General features: G+C 36.2%; 1 protein-coding gene across 2 annotated transcripts in view; it reads right to left on the reverse strand.

Moving 5' to 3' along the window:
- Nucleotides 1-10,936: 10,936 nt before the first annotated feature.
- The window catches only part of LOC126627661 (protein NRT1/ PTR FAMILY 5.4-like), a 65,103-nt gene continuing 53,025 nt past the window's right edge, over nt 10,937-23,014 (reverse strand). Inside the window, exons 2-6 of one of the 2 annotated variants that reach the window (XM_050297171.1) lie at nt 16,894-16,991; nt 16,490-16,707; nt 15,054-15,305; nt 13,662-13,936; nt 10,937-12,000 (exon numbers count right to left, since the gene is read on the reverse strand). In XM_050297171.1, the coding sequence (XP_050153128.1) occupies nt 11,121-12,000; nt 13,662-13,936; nt 15,054-15,305; nt 16,490-16,707; nt 16,894-16,954 (1,686 nt within the window). In that variant the 5' untranslated portion in view covers nt 16,955-16,991 and the 3' untranslated portion in view covers nt 10,937-11,120. Of the gene's footprint in view, nt 12,001-13,661; nt 13,937-15,053; nt 15,306-15,463; nt 15,514-16,489; nt 16,708-16,893; nt 16,992-23,014 lie in introns of those variants that run through there. The other variant, XM_050297172.1, reaches the window with a different exon arrangement.

A 23,014-nucleotide genomic window follows, 5' to 3' on the forward strand; every position in this document is an offset into this window, starting at 1 on the left:
AGCTGGGTTTAGAGAAGTTTTATGTTGATCAATGTTTTGATGATTAACTCGCTCTTCATCAGGGATACTCATGTCGAAGGAATGTGACCATCCGTGTTGGGGGGCACCCAGATGATGGTTAATGTCCATATGAGCAACAAGCTCGCGTGTTTGAGTACGCATAGTTTCATGGAGCGTCTCAAAGAGCTTCTTATACTGCTCCTGGATGACCTCATTTTTCATTGTTATCTTGTTGTTCTGAGCTTCTAGCTCATCGACTTTAGCTTGAAGAGCAACCCTCTTTCCTTCATTTTTTCGTTGCTTCGCACTAGGTGCAAGAAGGGTGTCATTCTGTGTGTTATGGCTTCCTTCGCTCCCCATGTTGGAGAGGGATGCCTGGTTAAAAGAGAGTGTACGAATGGTGGAAACCAGCTTGACAAAGCTGAAGAGAGTGGGAATAAGTGTCGTTCTCATAGACGACATCAAATGTTGATGCACAAAATCAGTGAGGACTTTGGTACAACATAAAGTTTTAAGTTTGTGACCTTCGCTAGATTGCTCCGGTCATTAGTGTGGATAAGTATGTAAATGGATAGAGACAGGGAAGCAAACACAAGATGTACGTGGTTCACTCAGATTGGCTACGTCCACGGAGTAGAGGAGTTCTCATTAATTGTGAAGGGTTTACACAAGTACATAGGTTCAAGCTCTCCTTTAGTGAGTACTAGTGAATGATTTAGTACAAATGACATTAGGAAATATTGTGAGAGAATGATCTCTATGTATAGAAGAAAGTTTCTAGTTTCATTCTGACATTGACACGTGTCGTGTTGTGATTGACTTCTGATGTTAACACGTGTCACGCTATGATTAGCTTCTGATGTCGACATGTGTCGCGCTGTGATTGGCCTCCTGGTTGAAGAGAAACTCTTCTAGGTCCTTGACGGTATAACGTTGACCAGTGCTCAGTAGTTTCGGGATTGGGGGTACAAACACCTTTAATAGCTTGGAGTTCTTGTTGTAAGTTGAAAAAGGATGGTGGTTTGGGTATCCATGATCTTTTTTAATCCAATCATTCTCTCCTTCTTAAAAGATGCTGGGATGTAATTTTTTCTACCTCACCAACTTCTAATTGGTTACGTAACAGATTTCTTAAATACAACTTTCATTTGCTAAAATCTTAGGCCATCTCCAACCGAGCCGACCAAAGGGCTATAGGCCAAAACATAGTCTGTTTTGACACAAAACCTATATGGAGGGTTGGGCCAAAAAAATTTGAGACCCACATGGCCAAAATATAGCCAAATGGCTAGAGGGTTGGGCAAACATAGCCAGCCACCTAGCCAACCTTAAAAGTTAGGCCCAACAGTGCTGCTAGTTGACGTCATGTAGCCTTTTTTGTTAAGACGAAATTTTAATTTTTAATTTTTTCCTATACATACCTAAGCCATTTCTACACCATTTCCCACATCTTTTTCACCTTTCCATAATATCTTACCTCATTTTAATGTCTAAGCTGTTAACATGCAAATAAAATTAAAATATTTAATAACATGAAATTTAAATAACATGAAACTTAAAACAACATTTAGCGACAAGTGACCCTCAAAATATATCCAGAAACCTTATTTAATGTGGTAATTTAATTTAATTAACCAATAAAAATTAAGAACTAAATTAAAATATTAAATTATTGAGAGGGCTAAAAAATACCTCATTGGGTTGGAGATTGTATGTAGATATTGCCTGGCACTATTCATTAAAAAATAATTTCTTGCAGGGCTATAATCTGGATGGAGGCTAAATGTAGCCCCTTCGGTTGGAGATGGCCTTATAAGAAGTCTTTCGTTTGGTTGGGGTTTAAACAAGTGTGGCCCTCTTTCTATATATAGTTCCCTTCAGTGGAGTGTTGGTGATGGCCGTTAGATTTCTTTTTTGTATGATAACTGGCTTGGAATCCCTTTGCTCTCTAATATTGGTGAGGTTGACATAATTCTTTGAATTCTAAGGTAAAAGATTTTATTCAGGATGCAAAATGGTCTCTTTCCATTGCTTTTACTTCTTCTTTTTCTCATTTTTCAGAGAAGATTATGAAGACTCCATTGTCGATTACGCACACAGATGATGCTTTATTTTGGATAGGTTCATCTTTGGGTATTGTTTCAGCTAATGAGGCTTTTCCTCATTTCTCATATTATGCTCCGCGTAGAAAATGTGCATAAATGGTTTGGCATCAATCTATTCAGCCACACAAGATCTTAGTAGTTTGGAAAGTTTATCATGGGAGATTGTTGATTGATGATTTATTGCAAAAACTAAGGTGTGGCCACTGGCGGAAGCATATTAGGACTAGAGTAGTCCTAGGCCTACCCTCACTTGTAAAAATAATTACACCTTGCTTTGCAACGCTTCTCAACAAGTGAAACAAATCCAATCATTATCTATTTTTAATCCAACAAATTACATCCCAAAATTAAGTATAATATTTTGAATCATCATTTATCACAAATCAATAACATTCAAATTAAACTCATCATTCACTTTTAATTAACAAAAATTGTTTTTCACTTATGCACTGTCAGAGCTATTTCCCTATTCTTCTTGAATTTCATATATTTAACCTTTCCAAATTTCAAATTTATTGAATAACGAACAATAAGGTTTGTAAAACTCTATTATCCTCTATAAAACATTTGTTTCTATTCTATCCTACCTCTTACTTTGAGTTTTAGGGTTTGCAAATTTTTAGTAATTCTCTCTATTGAGTTTAATAATTCTTTCAATAGTATAGATGACATCATGCGCAACGGTCTCAAAATATGAAATTTATATTATCTATGGATATGTTAATTTTGACTATTTAATTATTTGGATATATATTATGATGTTTTGCATTTGTAATTTTATAATCACTATTCATTTTTTCTTCTTCTATACTTGTGTGAGGCCCCTCCTCACAAGAAATTCTAGCTCCGCCACTGGGTGTGGCTTTAGTTTCTTATTGCGCTTTTTGTCATAATGCTAGAGAATCTTGTGACCATCTTCATCTACATTGTCCTCAAACAGTTGCTTTATGGAAATGGATTTTCATTCTTTTTGGCAAGCCTTATGCTCCTTGGTAATTCTGTGAAGATATTTTTATGGTTCTTTGGTCTCATCTTTCTCCAAGTCTGTTCGGAAACTTGGTTCTTGTTTATTTGCTATTTCTTTTGGATTCCATTCTTCTGTTCAAAGTCATGAGAAGCAAATTGTTGTTGTGGAGGTGGATTTTGGCAGTGAAATATGAGCAGCCGGATTATGGAAAATCAATTCAGGTGACTGAAGCTGAAGAATTCTTAAACTAGAACATATTATTTTCATTAATTGTTTTTAGCGGGTATTGGCCTAGTCCCCCGCTTGTTTTACTTTTCCTTTTTTGTTCATATTATTAATAAAATCTAGTAGAGGAGAGACGGGCGGAGGGTTTCTGAGTGCAACGATCATTTCTCCTTCATGAGAGGGTTGGTACCTTGTACACGACTGTTGACGAAGAGCTAATTTTGCCTAATCCGTAGCTACAAAAAAAAATTAAATAAAAAAAAAAAAACTTATTGATGAGATTATTAATAGCAAGTGGTATTCATTATCGACAGAAAAATTTGTGGGGGCATTGATTTTGTAAGTCATCACTTGCCATGCATTGATTTTGTGTGTCATCACTCAAAATATATGTAAGATGAATTTGCAGAAATACCATCTGAATTGTTGCTGGTGTGCGCATTTACCACTCTAATTTTTATTATTTACTACCTAAACTTTGTTGTCACATTCCGGTCCGAGGTGGACCACTTCCCAGGCCCGTTTCACCACCGTAGCACGATATTGTCCGCTTTAGGTTTACCATTCCCTCACGGTTTTATTTTTGGGAACTCACGAGCAATTTCCCAGTGAGTCACCCATCCTGGGAGTGCTTTAGCCTCCTTTTCGCTTAACTTCGAAGTTCCTACGGAACCCGAAGCCAGTGAGCTCCCAAAAGGCCTTGTGCTAGGTAGGGATAGGAATATACATTTAAGGATCACTCCTCTGGACGATGTGGGATGTTACATTTCTATTATGTTGCAATGTACCACCTACTATTAGAAATTCTGTTAAAATAAACTAATTTGTGTCCAAATGGTGCACACTTAGGCTGGGTTTATGTTGTCCTTATCATCAGTTAACAAAAATTTTAACAGTGGATGGTGCGTTGCAACATAATGCAAAGTCTAGGTGCTAAGTAAAAAAACTAAAAGTTTAGGTGATATATATGTACACCAACTACAAAAATTTTAACAGTGAATGGTGCGTTGCAACATAATGCAAAGTCTAGGTGCTAAGTAAAAAAAACTAAAAGTTTAGGTGATAAATATGTACACCAACTAAAAGTTTATTACTTATTTTATACAAGTGATATTAGTATTTGAAGTTATATATTCAGAGAGGGGGATGGATGTAGTGAATTGAAGAAGAATACATATTCATTAGAACACTCCATGTGACACTATTTAATTTAAAAGAATAATCGTACATTCTTTGATTCTCAAAATTTAAATGTAAGCGACCGTATATTTTTTATTCACAGAGATCAACAATTATGACATACTAGCGGCTGCTTAGTGCTGCACCCGTTGAAGCATTAAACTATATATTAATAGGAGCACAATTATCAACAAAGTCAGTGATCCCTACCCTGAAAAGAAAATATTTTCATTTAAACAATGGCTATAGTTTGTTTAGTTGATCGTTTAACCATCTGCCAATAAGAGCATAACAAGGGGATGCAGCATGATTACTTAAAGAGTAATGCTAGAAAAATTAAATTTTGTAAACTAAATGACATGTAAGTTGATAATTGAGTTATTACTTAAACGTTATAAATATGCTCATTTCATATTTATGACACATCATTTAGTTTGCAAATTTAATTTTTTTAGCATTACTCGTACTTAAATCAATAGTTTCTTATTTTCCCTTCATATATACGGCTAAGCACGTGCTTACATGTTACTGGTACAATAATTTGCCCCCTAAATTATATTGGAAAACAAGCAAAAGTGATTTTAATGGCTCAACAGCTTTTTAAAATATAAAATCGAAGCTTTATAAAATAACTACTACTAAGTACTAACAAACAGCTTCGATTAGAATCATCAAATGCATGTGCTCGCTCTTCCATTTGTTATGTTTGAAATTTATGCCCCGGGGGTGCCCTATTCCAAAATTTTAATCCAACCTATTTTTTATTCACATTATAATTCTACGGGAAAATTAGGTTCACATCCTTCTTTTTGTTACTTCATTGATTAAAATCTTATTCATTTTCAATTTTTAATCAAGGTCCTTGGGTATTAATAACATCATTAATTATTTGAATAATAAAATATTTTTATTTTTAAATATATTCCTTTAAGGATAAAAATGTTACAATTAGTATATTTATATTTATGGCTAAAATTTTTATCATATATTTTTATTTTTAGTTTGTACCTAGTTTTAATTTGCAAATATTTTTTAATTTGTATCAATTTTCTTTTCATTTTTAATTTGTACCCATATATTAGTTTCTTTTTGTGCCCATATTTTTTTAAAGTTTTATTTGTGTTTGTACCCATGTGTATACCGTCACGTGACATTTAATCAATGATAGAAAAATTACATATGGTATATTTATATTTTATGCCTAAACTTTGTATCATATATTTATATTTTTAGTTTGTACCCACTTTTAATTTGCAACATATTTTTTTTTAAATTTGTAGTATTTTCTTTTTAGTTTTATTTTGTACCCATGTATTAATTTCTTTTAGTGCCTACATTTTTAAAAATTCATTTGTATTCATAATTTTTAATCTTTTATCTGTACCCTAATTTATTTCTAATGTACCCATTCTTCTTTATTAATGTATCACTTTGTTATATGTGAAATGTACCAATTTGTTTGTAAAATGTACCAATTTTTTTAACACTATGGATACATTATTTTGACATTTATTATTTATTATTTTTACATAGTTTTAATCCATTTATTCAATCAAAATGTTTGAATTTTTTTATTGTAACCATTTCTAATAGTATTATAATGAGGGATTTTAAATTTATAGGATTATAAATCTCATAAAATATCAAACAATTAATGTCAAAACTATAAATATTAATAGTAATATAATGAGGTGTACAAAATAAAGGGACCTTGATCAAACTTTGAATATTATTAACATTTTAATCAAAGAATGTTAAGAATTAGGGACTGCATCCAAAGTATCCCTAATTCTACTCATCATAAAAAATTTTAAACAGCTGAAATGCTATTTCATCACTCACCATTATTATTAAAATAACCTCTAATATATATAAATTCTTTTCTAATTTTTTAAAAGAAGAAATATTAATATGTTTCTAGGAAGAACCATTAATCCCTTCCTTAATCGCAGCCACCCTCCTCAGCAATCAAAACCTTTGGCACCTGCTTGGTGGCATCTCCTTAGAGAGAGAGAGAGAGAGAGAGAGAGAGAGAGAGAGAGAGAGATGGCCAGAAGGAAAGACGGGGAATGGGGGAGAAATAGGGTGGGGATGCTGCGAGTTATATGTTTATATATTTGTATTGTTAACTGTATATACTAAATAGTAGTGTTTTGTCTCGCGTCGATGAAATGCATATATAATACCAATTATAACTTATATATATATATATATATATATATATATATATATATTCCACTTTGGAGCAGTTTGCTCTAGATGATCTGTGTGCTTTAATTTTGTGCCTACTTTTTCTTAGAAATGTGCCATAAGTGTTCAGTTAGTGTTTATGCTATCGTGATTTCCTTCATTAAAAAAAGCGTGAAGATTGCCGTGCATGAAAAGTGATCTGCTACAGTGCTGTGAACAGTGTTTAAGAAATAGGATAATGGGACAAGTTTAGAAACACTCAAAATTTTGATAAAACATGATTTCTTTTTGGAGTCCTTGCAATTCAAGAACTTGTTAAAATTATACTTACGTTAAAACGGGGACAATAGGATGTATGGACACTCAAGAAATGGTGTTTTATTAAAATTGATAAATATTACCAGATACAATCAAGCACAAAAAAAAAAAAAAAAAACGAAATTCAACTTGTAAAATTACAAACATAAATAGAAATACTAACTTGTTGAAGATAGAGGCTTGCTATGCAATGTCTTTGGACAGGATTTTGTACCCACTTGTGTGCTTGTGGTTGTTTGGATGTTGTCTAACCAGAATTCAATTATTTATTTTCTAAGGTTCGTGCACTTGATTCTTTGAATCTGGCGAACTACTTTGAGTTTCTCTCAAAGAAACTAGACACGAATTACAAAAATTCTGCAGCCAACTTTTGTGTGAAAGTGTCCAAACGCCTACCAGTCGATGAGCCTAAAACTAATGCTAGTGTCCCTTACTTTCTCGATCTCCCACAATACCCGACACGTTTTGTACTTGAATCATAAGGAGTTTGTTGGAAGGGTAATGTTAAGCATATTAGATTTGGAAAACTAAATAACATAGAAGTTAATGATTGGATATTACTTAAAAGTTGATGATTGTATATTATTTAAGTATTGATAATATGATTAATGCTATTGATGACACATTATTTAGTTTGCAAATTTTTCTACAAATTTAATTTTCTTAGCGTTACCCTTGTTGGAATTTTAATTGGGTATTTCAAAATACAAATTTGACACACCCCGACCCGAAATGTCCACTAGGACCCCGAATCGAGCTGTACTGGCCGACACCTGGAATGTGACGAAACCATAAAGTATGGTGACGTGGAAAAAGTGAATAAATTTAAACCTAAAAGTGCCTAAGTACACGAGTGCGCGGTGAGCAGGTATGGACCCATTTCACACGTGATTACAGAGCATAAGTAAAGTACAGTAAGGTAAGATAAGACTTATACCATCTTATAGGAAGCCACCTGTACTGGAATATGCCAAGAATCATTGTCAAAACGGAAACTTTGCTACTAGAACTTGGAGGGGCGCAAAACAGAAAACGTGAGTGGGTAAAAACAAAGCTTTTTAAAACCGTTTCACTTATCAAAGATAATAACCCCTCGCCGTAAAACCTGTATAATTTCCCAGAAAATAGCATGCATATATATCTCAAAACCATACTCAAAACAATAAATCCACAAATATGCCATGTCAAATATCTTAGCAAAGAAATAAGTAAGCCAGGTGAAATTAATCAATAAAAGATGGTATGTCAACCGGAGTCACCTAACGTGACCTGTACGGCTGAGCCTATAGCTCATCTACTAGTTCCCTGCACACAAGTCGGAACCACCTAAAGTGGTCTGTACGACAGGCTGGGCGTAAATAAATACGTTCAAGTGCTACGATCACGTGAAGGCTGTGCGAAGTATTGCAAGTCACCTATGGGTCGAAACCACCTAATGTGGTATGGACGACAGGCTGGCACCTGCCTTGGATCCAAGGTGAGCGTGTGGTGCGGGAGGTGAACGATCATGTGAAGGCTAGCACTTGTCCTCGGGCTGAGCACTAACACCGAGGTGCAGGATAATGAGCTATAAATGCATCTCAACACAATCATACTCACTACCATCAATATATACTCACCTGAAACTTACCTAAGCGTCTGCAGCGTCAGGCAACCATATATATAACCATACTAATGCATAATCAAACATAGGGAGTATTTGACATGGCATTTAAAAATATAAAAGCATTTAAATAAGGTTTATGGGAAAAAGACAAGTGTATATATATATATATATATATATACTGAAAACCAAAGGCCCACTCACATGGAGTTCACACTACAACTCCTTACAAGTAGCGGTTAACGTTTTATTTTATCAACTTACAAATCTAATTCGGGAAGATCCGTGTGTCAAATTCCCAATCCGTAAGTTTCTATGATCCTTAAATATTATGTACTATAACATATTAAATTTTGGTGACGATCCAACAGTCGGATCGTTAATTCACATTTTTACCAAGTAACGTATCGTAATGAATTTAGGTTCAACGATCAACCTACATTATACGAATATCAAAACTGAATTCAAGACATCTAATTTAGCCTAAAAGTAGCATCGACAGTCCCCTGGCCACATGCCACCGCACGCGCCGCCGTGAGTGGCGGTCGGCCGTCCCAACTTGCCGGAAAAATCAATTATTTCTAAAAATTACCAAATTTTACAGAATTGTAGGTCTCCATGAGTAGAGTAAACTTTATACTTGTGACTAAGGCCAATTTGTCCGGGAAAAGCTCCAATTATACTAAAACCCGTCGAAAACCCTAGGTTTTGGGTGTGTTCGATTCGTCCTCAATTTGAAACCCAACGCCCCCAAACCTATTTGGGCCTTGTTTTTGAGGTTGAGAGAAGTCGAATTGGGGTGGTGATGGTTGATGAAACTCACTGGAACAGCGGATCACCGCCAAGATCCCATCGATGTCCCCGTCGCCAACTGTCACGAATTTGCCCCACTTTCTGTCGAAATTTGGTGTTAAATGAAGGAGAAGAGGTATGGTGATAATTGCAGGTGAAGGTGGGGTGAAAATCTCCAAAAATTCGATGGATATTGTTGGAAAACTCCATCAATTTGAAACCGGGTTGCTGTGGGTGTACGGGTCAAACGGGTTGGGTGTTCCACACCTCCATCCTTTCCCCTCCTTTCCTTCTCTTTGGTTGGTCAGCCTCTTCCTCTCTCCTCTCCCGATTTGCCACCATATCCCCTCTTTTTTTTCCTCCTGAAACTCTCCTTCCTTACTCTTGTTGTCATTCGGCAATTTCTAAATGTTTTTTTTTAAATAACCTCAAACTCATATAATAATATTTATGAAAATATATATAATAATAAATGGAAATTCTTAGAAACATAGTTTTCAGATTTGTAGCTCCGTAAAACTTCAACCGTAACTCCAAATTCACTTCCTCTTATGTCTATGCGTTCGTATCACCGGGTACTACGCAAATACGCTAAAAGAATAAGTCGTATGTCTCACTAAACGTTGGTCAACAAAAGTCAATACCCTCACCTCTAGGGCATTTTCATAAAATAATGCTTTTAAAATTTGTAACAACATAAAATTAGGGACGGGTCGTCACAAATTTGTCCAATTAATGTTATTCCATTATTATTTTCATACTGCATTGTATATCAATGTCAAGCCATTTCTCCCTGTAATATTATATCCTTAAATCACTATACGGTGGTTTCTTTCATTTATATTGGAAAACGTTGTTTCTCCGTTCAAGTAGCTAATTATATGTCAAATATTTAGTATGCAAATAAAAGTCATTAGCTTCATGTATACTTACTATTAAGAGGTTGCTAATGCAATGCTCTTTAATTTCCTAACGTTCTATTTGAGCCCTTAAATAGCTTCCTTTGTTCCGAGTAATCCTTTTCTTCCCTATAAACTCCACCTAGTTGAAAAGAATCCCACCGTCCTCTTCTTTCTTGATCTCTTGTATTCTTTCAATTGCTGTTATAATTTCCAACTCTTATATGCCAAAGGAAAGAATCGAGCTGTTCACTCGATCCAAGTATTGTGAGTGTACATTTACAAGGATTATAGGTTATTGTATCCTGGAGCGTAGGACACCATAACCTGCAATATCAAGATATAGTCTCCAAGGGGCAAAATTTACTCTTAAGGATAGTGAACTAACACGCCTTGACCTACAATGTTGTTCAATGAAGCCTCGACGAAGAGTAGTTTCTACACTCTAAAAAATAATATTTTATTGTATATGTTTATAGTATCTAATTAATTGTGGCAACATAAATTACTATGTAATAATATTTATCTTACAAAATTTGTTGTAGGAGAAGTAGCATCCATGCATATGGCCGAATATTTCTAACAGAGTCATCTAGAAAAATAAAACAATAAGTTGTATGATGAGGAATGTGTTTGTAAGGGAGTTTCCAAAACACAATAAACAAAAATTATCCATTTGAATTTTAAATCAAAGAACACTGTATCTTGCAATGTCTAAAATTTAGAACGTGTTTAGTTCTTGGAAAATAAAAAAATTAATGCATAGGAGCTTGCTTCCAGCTTTAATGGTAGAGCACTTTATGTTTGAATCTTGTTCTTCCTGTGCACTTGAATCATATGTCTCATATCTCTCCATCATTGTAGTTTGCGCAGCTCAGCTCAGTCTTCACTTTGTCTTCTCTTTCGACCTTTTTGTAAACAAAAGCATTCGCAATTAACACATAAACACAAAAATTTAGTGTGCTCAAAACTGCCAGCACCCAATAGAAGTAATCGAGGTGAGCCCGATTGATATTGTCACCAAGCCATTTGTCACCATTTCTTGAGGTAATTAACTCCAGAACAGATATAATCCAATTGCTAATGAAGCTGCCAACTCCTATAACACTCATAGACGCAGCCGCTCCCATGCTTCTCATTTGCTCTGGCATTTGACCGTAGAATAATTCTTGAAGTCCAACCATGACGAATGCATATGCGAGGCCAAGAATCAAGTATTGTGGGAGTAACCACCATACCCTCATTGGTATTATTGCTTGAGGTTCATCAATGAGATTGTAGTCTTTTGCAATGTTGAGCCTTTTGGCCTCTACTAGAGCCGACACAACCATAAGGAGTATGGATAGAACTAGCCCAGTGCCGATTCTTTGTAGCACGGTAATACCCGAGGGGTGTCCCGTATATTTTTGGGCTATTGGGACAAAAAACCGATCGTAGATTAGAATGGCGAATATGTTTGCAATGCCAACGAGGCCTGGAAGTGATGCCGCAGGAACCTGGAAATGGGGACCGATCGACCGGATGGTTGTGCTACTTTGTTTGGTGAAGAAGGTATGAAGTTGGGCTTGGACTACACCAAACATTAGGAAACTCAACCATAGGGGGATGAGTCGGAGGACGAGCTTCACTTCTTCCACTTGATTGAGAGAGCATAGCCTCCATGGATTTCTAGGGTTTGTTGAAGCATCTAGTTCGTCTATGACAGTTGCCTTGTCCAAGCATCTGCATTATTTTTTGTTTTCATTACACAACGTAAGCTTGTTAATTGTGATTGATGATAAGAGGATGAATCCCGTATCGGAAAAAGTAGAACGGACGGACTAGCTACGTGCTATTACCATAGGAAAAATTGGGGAAAACAGCCAAGGTAAAAAGAAAATAATGTATGAATGCATGTGGACACCCTAACTAGAGGTTTGGACGTCTATGTCATCTATGACTATATATCTATATATTTTTTATAGGAAAAATTAGTATCTGGTCCCTAGTTCTTACTGTTCATTGACTAAGACCTTATTAGTTCTCAAATTTTGATTCAAGTCCCTAGCATTAATGTGATAATGAATTTACATGTTTATTATATAATTTTTTAATATAAAAATTAGTAATTAATTTAGGGTTTAATACTCACACCTCTATTAAACTTCTAATTAATTTTCAATTCAAACATTTCCAAAATAATAAAAAAATTAAATTAAATTAAGTTTGTACCTATTAGTTTTTTTTTTATATATAAAAAGATTCTCAATTTTTTAATGTTAAATGTACCCATTCATATAATTTTTCAATTTTTTTAATCTTAAATGTACCCATTCTCAAATATATCAAAAATTTGTTATATGTAAAATGTACCATTTTTTTAATATAAAATCCTTTCAAATTTTTTAATCCATGTTTAAACTTATATGGGTACATTCTTTTTCGTTGATTTGAGAATGTATCCATGTTTTGGTACAATAACTTTTTTTTGTTAATTTTGGTTAATGTACCCATACATATATGTACACACACACAATATAATAGAGATTATAATTTATATTTTATTATTTTTAATCCCATAAATTATGGGTTTTATTTAAAATCTCATTAATATAAACAATTATAAATTTCAATTTTTAATTTTTAATTTAAAAAATATAGTAACTTACATTATTACATTAATGTCAGGGACCTCAATCAAAAACTAAAAACTAATAAGATTTCAATCAAAGAATATTGATAGTTAAGGACCGCATCCCTTTTTTATATAACATAAAGTTGTTTAGTAATTCTTGTTCAAAAAAAAAGTTGTTTATTAATTGATTAAGAGATTATATGTGTCTGTTCTACTCAAATGGACGACAAAAATGTGATCAATTCTAATCAACTCTTAATCCAACGGTCAAGATTGCTTGTATTTCTCATTTCATAGGAAATAAATTAATCTGACCATTCAAATGATTAGAGGCTCTTTGTTGCTCAAATGACCCTTAATTAGGTTAGCACCCTTATAGTGTGTATGTCCATACATATCATGATGCCACGTTAGAATTCATACTGAATAATGGCATTCAATTTGACATTTTGTTTGATTATAATGATCATTGTAGAGTTTTAACAATAAAGTATTATTCTAATCTATTTATTTATTGTTTAATTTTTTTTAAAAAAAATCGATCCTGAAAATATCATAATCATAACTTTTCATTCCACATTTCCTTAACACCTAGCTAACCTAACAGTTTCCTTTATTACAATTATATGACTAATAGATTTTCATTTGGGCTGATCTTTCATATGAATTTATAGTTTGAAAAAGAACAATAAAAAAATGACTGCCTTGGATCATAAAAGCATATTATAAACACGAAAGAATAGTACTTTATGCAATATTAAGTTTGTACCTGAGTTGATTAGTACGAGCCAAAACTTGAGGCTGCGACTGACCTTGTAGCAGGGCTTCACCCTTGTCATCTCCATAATAAACACTCTCACAATTGAGTGTTTTAGTGACATGGCATTTTCGAGCTGCTGCAACGAGCACTTGTGCCACCGTAGTTAAAGGGCTCCCTGGACGCCTTTGTTTCCTGTACCTCTTAGTTCCCACCAAGAATGATACTAGTGACACCACCAAAACCCCCGCCAATATTCCAAACCCTAATCCCCACCCAACATTATCCTACAAGTATAGTAATTTCAATTAATTAGTGTACAGAATTAATTAATTTATCAACAAAAAAATCAAATCTAGTTACTTTTTTTTTTTTTGTGGCATTTTGATGACTGAACTAGATAAATAGTAAGATTAGTAATGTTTTCTCTTTTGTCAAACCCCCTCCCAGACAACAACCACCGGCCGGCGTCCCTGACATCACCAACGGCGTCATCTACCAACCTCACAGCCATCCTTCCTTCTCTATCACTCTCGCAGCCGGTATCCATGTTCCTTCTTCCCTTCTCGAAATTATATGAAATATGAAATTCCCGCTAATGAAACCCAAGAGCAAGGAGTTCCTTCATTCAATTAAAAACTTAATTCGTAAGTTCTTTAATTTCAGATTCTTATTTTGATTCTTTTTTTTTATTTTTTTGATCTTTTGATGGTTGAGGGAAAATCAATTATGGTGGTCGGGGAACGAGGAGGGGTGCATGTAGGGGAAAGGAGGAGGGTTTTTTTTTATTCTTTTTATTTTTTATTTTGTCAAACGATAGATTTGTTAAATTAAATGTTAGATTAGAGAGCCGACGAGATTTGAACCCACATTGTAATTCAAGGGTAACACTCATCTCCACCATTATGGGAGAGGGCTTCTTGTGTTTCATTTTATCTTTTTATTTACAATATTTTAAGGGTAATTTGGAAATCAAAACACACTAAAATTTTTGTGGGGTGAACTTAGATGGGTAATGGAGTGTAACTAGAAAAACTCGTATACTAATTTCATCTAATAAACTACGTAGAGGAGCATTTTGAATTCGGGTGTTAAGGGGTACACTGTTCAAGCCAATTTAATTAAATTTTTATCAGTTATGATTATGATTAGTAATGTTTTGTAATACAGGAGAACAAAAGATTCAATAAAAAAAAAAAGAGCACAAAATTCAATAAAGGTCAACAAGGTAATTTCACGGATATACAAGTCATTAGTAGTGTATCCACAACTATTGACCAAACAAAATAGCTTATTCAACAATTGGAAGTATTAAATTTCTTTTGTGATTTTGTTTTTATTTTTATGTACTATTATACTCTAAATACTTTGGGAGGATGTGGGAATATAGAACAAAGTTATTACCTGGAGATATACAACTCCTAGTGTGGCAGAAGTGGCACCAAACCCGAACCCCAGGTACCACCAGTTGAAGAAGGAGCTCTTGACCTTTATCTCTTCCGGCGTGTTCTCATCGAACTGATCTGCTGCAAATGTTTGCAAGCATGGCTGCTGTGCACCTTGAGCCACCGATAAAATGTACAGCGCCACAAAGAACACTGCTCGGCGACTTTGTGAAGGAATTACTGAGACGGACAGAGTCAAAAGAACCATGCCCTACAATATGATATATAAGCCATGAACACAACTACACAAGTATATCTATCCAATCAAACATGATTAGTATTTTCTTATCAAATAAACTAGCTACGTTCTTACCAAAGCTGAACATTCAAAGCATTTATTAACGGGAAAAAGTGCGAAGACTGATTTACCAGGAAATGGATGGTGATGGATTAGGTTTTAAACTGACCAAAATAGGAATCTGCAAGAAAGGAGCCGAGGACAGGGAAGACTGATGAGATACCAAGCCAGGTTCTGATGAGACATTTAGTTTGATTCATTCTAAATATGTTAAAAGAATGAAAATTAGTACCAAGTATTGTCTTTTTGGTATTAAGTATTGTCAAAAAACCAATTTAGCTAGACAAATGAACTTATTATCTTTAACAACACTCTCTATTATAAGGATTTGGATCCTCTCCGAGGCAATTGGTCAGGATCCTCTTGACCAGTATTTGTGGACCATTGAATTTTTATCCAACAACTACAAATAGGGACCCTCTAAAAGTTATAATAGTTATAGCCGTTGGATAAAAATTTAACGATCCACGAACACTGATCAGAAGGATCGCGACCAATTGCCTCGAGAGGATCCAAATCCCTATTCTAACAAACACTATACTATTTTATCCAAATTTTACTTATACCAATCCAGTTTTTCGCTCTCTTCTCAATTTTCCCATTTTGACCACTTTTTCTTTTTCATTTTCACTTCCTTTACCTTTCCCTCTTCGCTTTCTTTTTTCCTTTATATGCTGCAGGCTAATATCAAAACCCAAATCTTTCAGGAAACCAAGCTCCTCATCCTCATTTTATCTTCAATCTCTCCCAGTCCATCTAACCCTAATTTTCCCAATTCAACTATTTAGCTAGCCGACGTCCGATGCGCTGAAGAATGTCAATCTCTCCCCAGACTCAGAAGTTAGCTCCGCTGCTCCTCATTTACCACCGAATCTCATGACTAGATGAACAACCACTGAATAATTTATCACTGAATCGAAAACGAATCAGTTCATTTGTACCGATACGGATTTCGGATGCTCTTTCACCGTATTCGGCCATTATGGTTTAGATTCACAGTCTCTCGCAACATAGTGAGCATCATACGGGCGTACCAAAGCTGAACATTCGACACATATATTAAAGGGAAAAAATGCGATGACTTTTAGATGATTTACCAGGAAATAAATGGTGATGGAGAAGACGATGGTTTTGAACCGACCAAAATATGAATCTGCAAGAAAGGCTCCGAGGACAGGGAAGACTAATGAGATACCAAGCCAGGTGTTGACATTCTTAGCCGCGGCGGCTAAGGGCTGGTCCAAAACATCTGTGAGGTACATGATGAGGTTACTTGCCAACCCATAGAATGCGAACTGCTGGGCCACCTCAACCACTGCAAGTAAAATTTAATTAAGCAACAAATAAACAGAGTACTCATGAAAGATGAAACTTCAATAAGTTTTCAGAAAAATTGATGAACTGAATACAAATATTGATCGCAACAAAAAAATTCAAGTAATTGTGGAATTAAATGAAAAATAAGAATATAAGATGAACATAGAATAACTTGATTGCTTACAGATGATGAAAATAGCAGCATTCCAGCCACCCGTATTGGGTTTTCCAGAAGCAATATTCATAATTGATGGTGTTTAGATTGCTGAAATATTATTGGACCTCCTCATCAAGAGAGAAAAGTACTAAAGATTTGTCTGGAAATTTGGTGGTTTTACATTAAATTTTTCTCGTTGAATTACTAAATATGGATCGTGTTTCCGAACTCATATACATACATACATACATACATACATACATACGTATATATGTATATCTCTCTCTCTCTCTCTCTCTCTGTGTATATATATGTATATAGGGTGGCCACTGGGCAATTAATTAGAATATATAAAGTTATTTGGTTTGATGCTACTGGCCTTTTATGCTTATAAAGAATTATTTTAGGAGGCGTAGTTGTTTGCTGTGAACCACAAGTCAGGAGAATGCAGCGCTTGACTGTGATTCATGTTGATGAATATTCCCACGTGACTGATTCACGTTGATGAAAAACATATACGCTTGACCTGTCGCGATATTTTTTTTTGGGAGACACACCAACCCAACGATCGACGACAGAATGGTATTAACAAATAGGGTAAATCAATATTTGGTACATAAAGTTTTTTCGTCCCAGAGTCATACCTAAAATGTTAATTTTGGGACAGTCTCATACATCCATTAGTCTAGCTGTTAAGTCTCCTGTTAATTGATGATGTGGTGCCTATGTGGACAATGACTGGAAGCCACATGTCATTAAGGGATTCACGTGGAAATTAAAAATTCAAAAATCTTTTTGGTCATTTTCTACTTCCCCCGACGTCTTCTTCTTATCTGTTTCTTCTTCTTCTCCCAACACAAATAGCTACGATTTCTCTTCCTCCTCCTTCGCCGGCGCTGCTCCCCTCCCAACTTTCTCTCGAACCTTCCCATCCAATCCGGCGACCAACCCCTATTTCTTTTCTCCTTCTTTGCTCGTCATTTGAGCTCGCCACCAGCGCCGGCACCATCGGCCTGAGTTCGCGCTCGACCTGTTCGAGCTTACCCATTAGATCGTACGACGGGCTCCTCCAAGCCGTCGAGATGCCAAAGGGGTCGAAGAGGACGCCGAATTGGTTACCATCTCTGTCTTGGGCGTTGACGAATTGAACGGTGAGGCTGTCGTTGTCAGAATTGTTTTGGGTGAGGAAAAAACAAAGGAGGTTGGTGAAAAGGTAGGGGTGGTGGTCGTCGAGGAAGATGAAGGGTTTCTCGAGAGGGTTTTGCGACTTGAACGATGTTGTACGATCTGCAGTTAAATTTAGGGATTATTACAAATTATTGAAATTAGGAGATGAATTGATGTGGAAAATTTTGAGATGATTAGGAAATTGGGTTTAAGAAAATACAAATTATGGTTTTGGGGGAGGGAAGGTGAGCTGCTAGAGTGGGCACAATGCATATTAGGGTTTGGTGGGTTGGATGGGTGGAATCGAAGATGGAGGGGGAATGGTGGATGTATAAAGAGTCGAAGAGGAGAGGAGATGAGGGTTTGGTGGGTTGGTGCAGAGGAGATAATGAAGGGATAAGGGAGGAAGGGAAGGTCGGGGGAGGTAGAAGACGACCACATTTTTTTTTTTTTTGAATTTTTAATTTCCATGTGGATCCCTTGATGGCATATGGTGCCCAGTCATTGTTCACATGAGGACCATATCATCAATTAACAGAAGACTTAACAGCCAGACTAACGGATGTATGAGACTGTCCCAAAATTAACACATTAGGTATGACTCAGGGACGAAAAAAAACTTTATGTACCAAATGTTGAAAACCACGAAACTTAAGGGTAGTAAACTGAGATTTACCCTAACAAATAATATGGATGTAGGATTCTCTCACCTTCTTTCACAATTCTCACTTCATCTTTCTTTCTATATAAAAAAGTCAACATAAAATGTTGATGTGGTTTAAGCGTAACCGTTCAAGTAAAAATGAGAGAGAAGGTGAGGGAAAAATAAGAGAGAGAATCCTCATCAGAATTTTATACAAGAAAATACACTATTAATAAGTCAACTCGTGATTCATACACAAACTGGCATCACCGATTATTGCAAATGTTGTCAATAAGTGTTATTGTGTTGTGGCCAATTTATTGAAAGGGAAAGAGTGTTGACTTGTATTATTGGGATTCCTACGATTGTGGGATTCCTATATCTTGAGTTTCCTAGTTGGGATATACCTTTAATTGAGAAGAATACAAATCACATTGGAAAGCATTCTTTCTTTTTGGCACCAAAGTCGAGTTAGAGAAAAAAAATGACCGAGCCCTAGTTGGGTTGGTATTGCCGTGCTCAGTAAAATTTCGTTGTGCCTCTATTTCGATGTAAACAACGAGCGACTTAACGTCGTTGCTGTTGTTTTCTTGTCTCTAATCGATTGTAATGAGCTACCCAACATCATTGCTGCCCATGTTCCTTCAGTGTTCTGTCCTCGTGTTTCGTTATTTTTTTTCCATTACAACATTGCATTTTTTTATCTGCACCGACAACAAGGCAGATGGCTGACGAAATGGTGACTGGTTCTGTGATTGTTCGTGCTGCTGCTCCAATTATGGGGTGCAGTCGGATAATTCTAATTTCAATATTGGTGTCACATCTTGGCCCGGGTCCACCACATCCTGGGCCCGTTCTACCACCGTAGCACGATATTGTCCGCTTTGGGCTTACCATTCCCTCACGGTTTTGTTTTTTGGGAACTCACGAGCAACTTCCCAGTGGGTTATCCATCCTGGGAGTGCTCTGGCCTCCTTCTCGCTTAACTTCGGAGTTTCTACGGAACCCGAAGCTAGTAAGCTCCTAAAAGGCCTCGTTCTAGGTAGAGATAAGAATATACATTTAAGGATCACTCCCCTGGACGATGTGGGATGTCACAATTGGTATGGTATTGGATGAGAAGAACCTCTTATTCAAATCCATATCGTTAGGAGGAAGAAGATGGGGTATCTTCGTGGGTCAATCAAGGCACCTAACGAAGACGATCCTAAATATGATGATTGGTTCTCTGAATATCAAAGAATTAAGAGTTGGCTATTGTCATCAATGAAGCCAGAGATTATGTAATGGTACATTCGGTTATCTACTTTGAAAGAGATTTGGGACACTTTTAAGGCAGCCTACTTTGATGAGAATGACGAGGCTCGAATTTATTCTTTGAATCAGAAGGCATTACATCTTCCTTAGAATGGCCGACTTTTAGCTACGTATTTGAGGGAACTGACTGAGATTTTCCAAGAGTTGGATCACTTTAATAAGGTGTCCATAAAGTGTGAGAATGACATTCAAACATTTCACAAATCCAATGAGAGACAATGAGTTTGTGTATTTCTTGGTGGCCTCGATGATGTGTTTGATTAGGTTATGGGAGAAGTGTTGCGGAAGGATCCCCCGCTTGGGCTTCAGGCCTCTTATGCTTATGTTCGTCGTGAAGCTGGTAGAAAGGAAGTAATGAAGACGAAAGTCAACAAGAACGAACCTACTAACATGACAACAAAGACTCGTGGATCTTCCTCTTGGTCGAACCGAGCCAGGTCACAAAACTGGCTAGGACAAACTCGCTCTAGCCAGACAAGCCGAGACTATCCCCAAGGTAAGTGCCTACACTATGGCATGACAGGACACTCCAAGAGTCGTTGTTTTGAGTTGATTTAATATCCCGAGAATTGGGATAAGACCCATGATCCTCGAGGCAACAAATCTTGAGCTTCCGTTACAGAAAATAGAATGATTCAGATCAGATAGCAGACAATGTTTCTGCCATGATTGCTGCGGCAGGTAGTAGTAATGGTAAGGCACTAAGTATTTCCACTTCTATTACTAATAATACATGGATAATTAATTCCAGAGCTACTGAACATATGACCTGTGATTCTAGACAGGTTTCATCCCTAAAAACTTCCACACAAACTGTGGTCATTGTTGCTAATGAAGATGCGCCTCGGTTATCGGGGAAGGCATGGTTGCCTTTTCTGATACCATGAAACTTGACACCATTCTTGTGATTCCCTATTTAAATTATAATTTGTTATTCGTTGCCCAAATAACCCTTGCCTTACATTATTTGGTTAATTTTTTGGCCCAATTTTTGTGTTTTTAAGGATATCTAGACGCGGAAGACAATTGGTTATGGTATTAGATGAGGGAAGCTTTATTACTTGGAGTTGACTACCAGTAGTTCTGGCTTGCTGACTTAAGCCTTGGTCATGCTAATAAAGTGGTGAACATCTGGATGTGGCACCGACGCTTTGGGCATACTTCTTTTGGATATCTGCATAAGTTATTTCCTAGTCTGTTTGTTAAAAGCGATGTTTCTTAGTTTAAGTGTGATGTTTATGATTTGGCTAAAAGCCATCAAACTTCTTTTCTTCCAAGTTTAAATAAAAGTTTCATTCCTTTTATAATTGTGCATTCTGAAGTGTGGGGTCCCTCGAAAATAGCTATTTTTGGTGGTGTTTACTGGTTTGTTATTTTTATTGACGATTGTACAAGAATGACTTGGGTTAGTTTGTTAAAGTTAAAAAATTAAGTGAGTTCGGCCTTTCAGAAGTTCCATAAAATGGTTAGCATGCAGTACAACATGAATATCCAGGTTCTTCGAAGTGACAATGGTGGAGAGTATGTTAATACGGAAGTTCGTTCCTTCCTTGATAGGTATCGTATTGTTCATCAGACCACATGCCCGTATACTTCTTAACAGAATGGGGTTGCCGAACGAAAAATAGACACTTGTTAGAAGTGGTGTGTGTCTTGCTTATTGAGGCACATCTCCTTCTACATTATTAAGGTGAAGCACCCATGTTCACAGCCTATCTTATTAATCGTCTTCCTTCTCGCACTCTTGACTTCCAGACACCGTTTCAGCCCCTTATGGTTCAAACTAATTGCCCGTCGATACTGAATCTTCCCATGCGGGTATTGGGGTGTGTTGCTTTTGTTCACATTTATCCTCCCCACTGGAAAAGTAAAATTGACCCTCGAGCCCTCCGTTACGTGTTTTTGGGTTATGCCTTTACTCAAAAGAGATATCATTGTTATCATCCTCCGACTAAGAAGATGTTTATAACTCTAGATGTGATTTTCCATAAGAATGAAATGTTTTTTAGTTCCATCGCGTCCTCACTTCAGGAAGAGTATCGAGGTGATGAAGTTGGGTATTTTGATTATTTCCCTGCGGCAGGAAGTGAGCTGCATGAAGAGCAGCAACCACATTTGGAACCTACAACCTCTGATGATCAGGATGACACAAAACAATAATCCACTGACTAGTAAACCACTGAACAGTAGCCAAAGAACCAGGAACCAGCCGTTTGGCCTTGGGAGGAAGACCATCACACGAGTTCTGGGCTTGAAAGGGAGCTACAACCGTACGTTTTAATTGATACCAAGCAGCAATAGCTAGCTCGTGATTCTTCCCCAGATGTGGTCTCAAATCAGAATATGGACTCATCTTCTGTTAGTACGCATAACCAATCGTCTTCTACATTGGATGCACATCCACTTCGTTGCCTTCCCGAGCATATTAATCGAGGTATTCCTAAACCCACTTACAAGGCAAACCCTAAGTGTAAATACAAGTAATCTGTGAGTGAACCAAATTCTGATTCAATAGTGAGATATCCATTAAATAATTATGTGTCTACTCGTCACCTGTCTGAATCAAATAAGTCATTTGTATATCAATTATCTATTGTAGCAATTCTTAACAGCATGCAAGAAACCCTAATAGATTCCCGCTGGAAAGATGCAATGAAAGAGGAATTAAGATCGTTGAAGAAGAATGCTACCTAGGAAATAATTGACTTGCCAGCCATAAAGAAACCTGTGGGATGCAAATGGGTCTATACAGTGAAATACAAAGTGGATGGAACAGTGGATCGCTTTAAAGCAAGATTGGTGGCAAATGGGTATACACAGAAATATGGCATCGACTACACTGATACATTCGAACCAGTGGCCAAGATCAATACAGCTCGTGTTCTATTATCCTCAGTAACAAACCTAGATTGGCCGTTGCAACAATTCGAAGTAAAAAATGTGTTCCTCCACAAAGATCTAACCGAGGTGATTTACATGGACCTTCCACCAAGGTGTAATGATTCGGGCATACAGAAACAA

This window comes from Malus sylvestris, chromosome 7 (assembly GCF_916048215.2).
Source record: "Malus sylvestris chromosome 7, drMalSylv7.2, whole genome shotgun sequence".
NCBI lineage: Eukaryota > Viridiplantae > Streptophyta > Magnoliopsida > Rosales > Rosaceae > Malus > Malus sylvestris.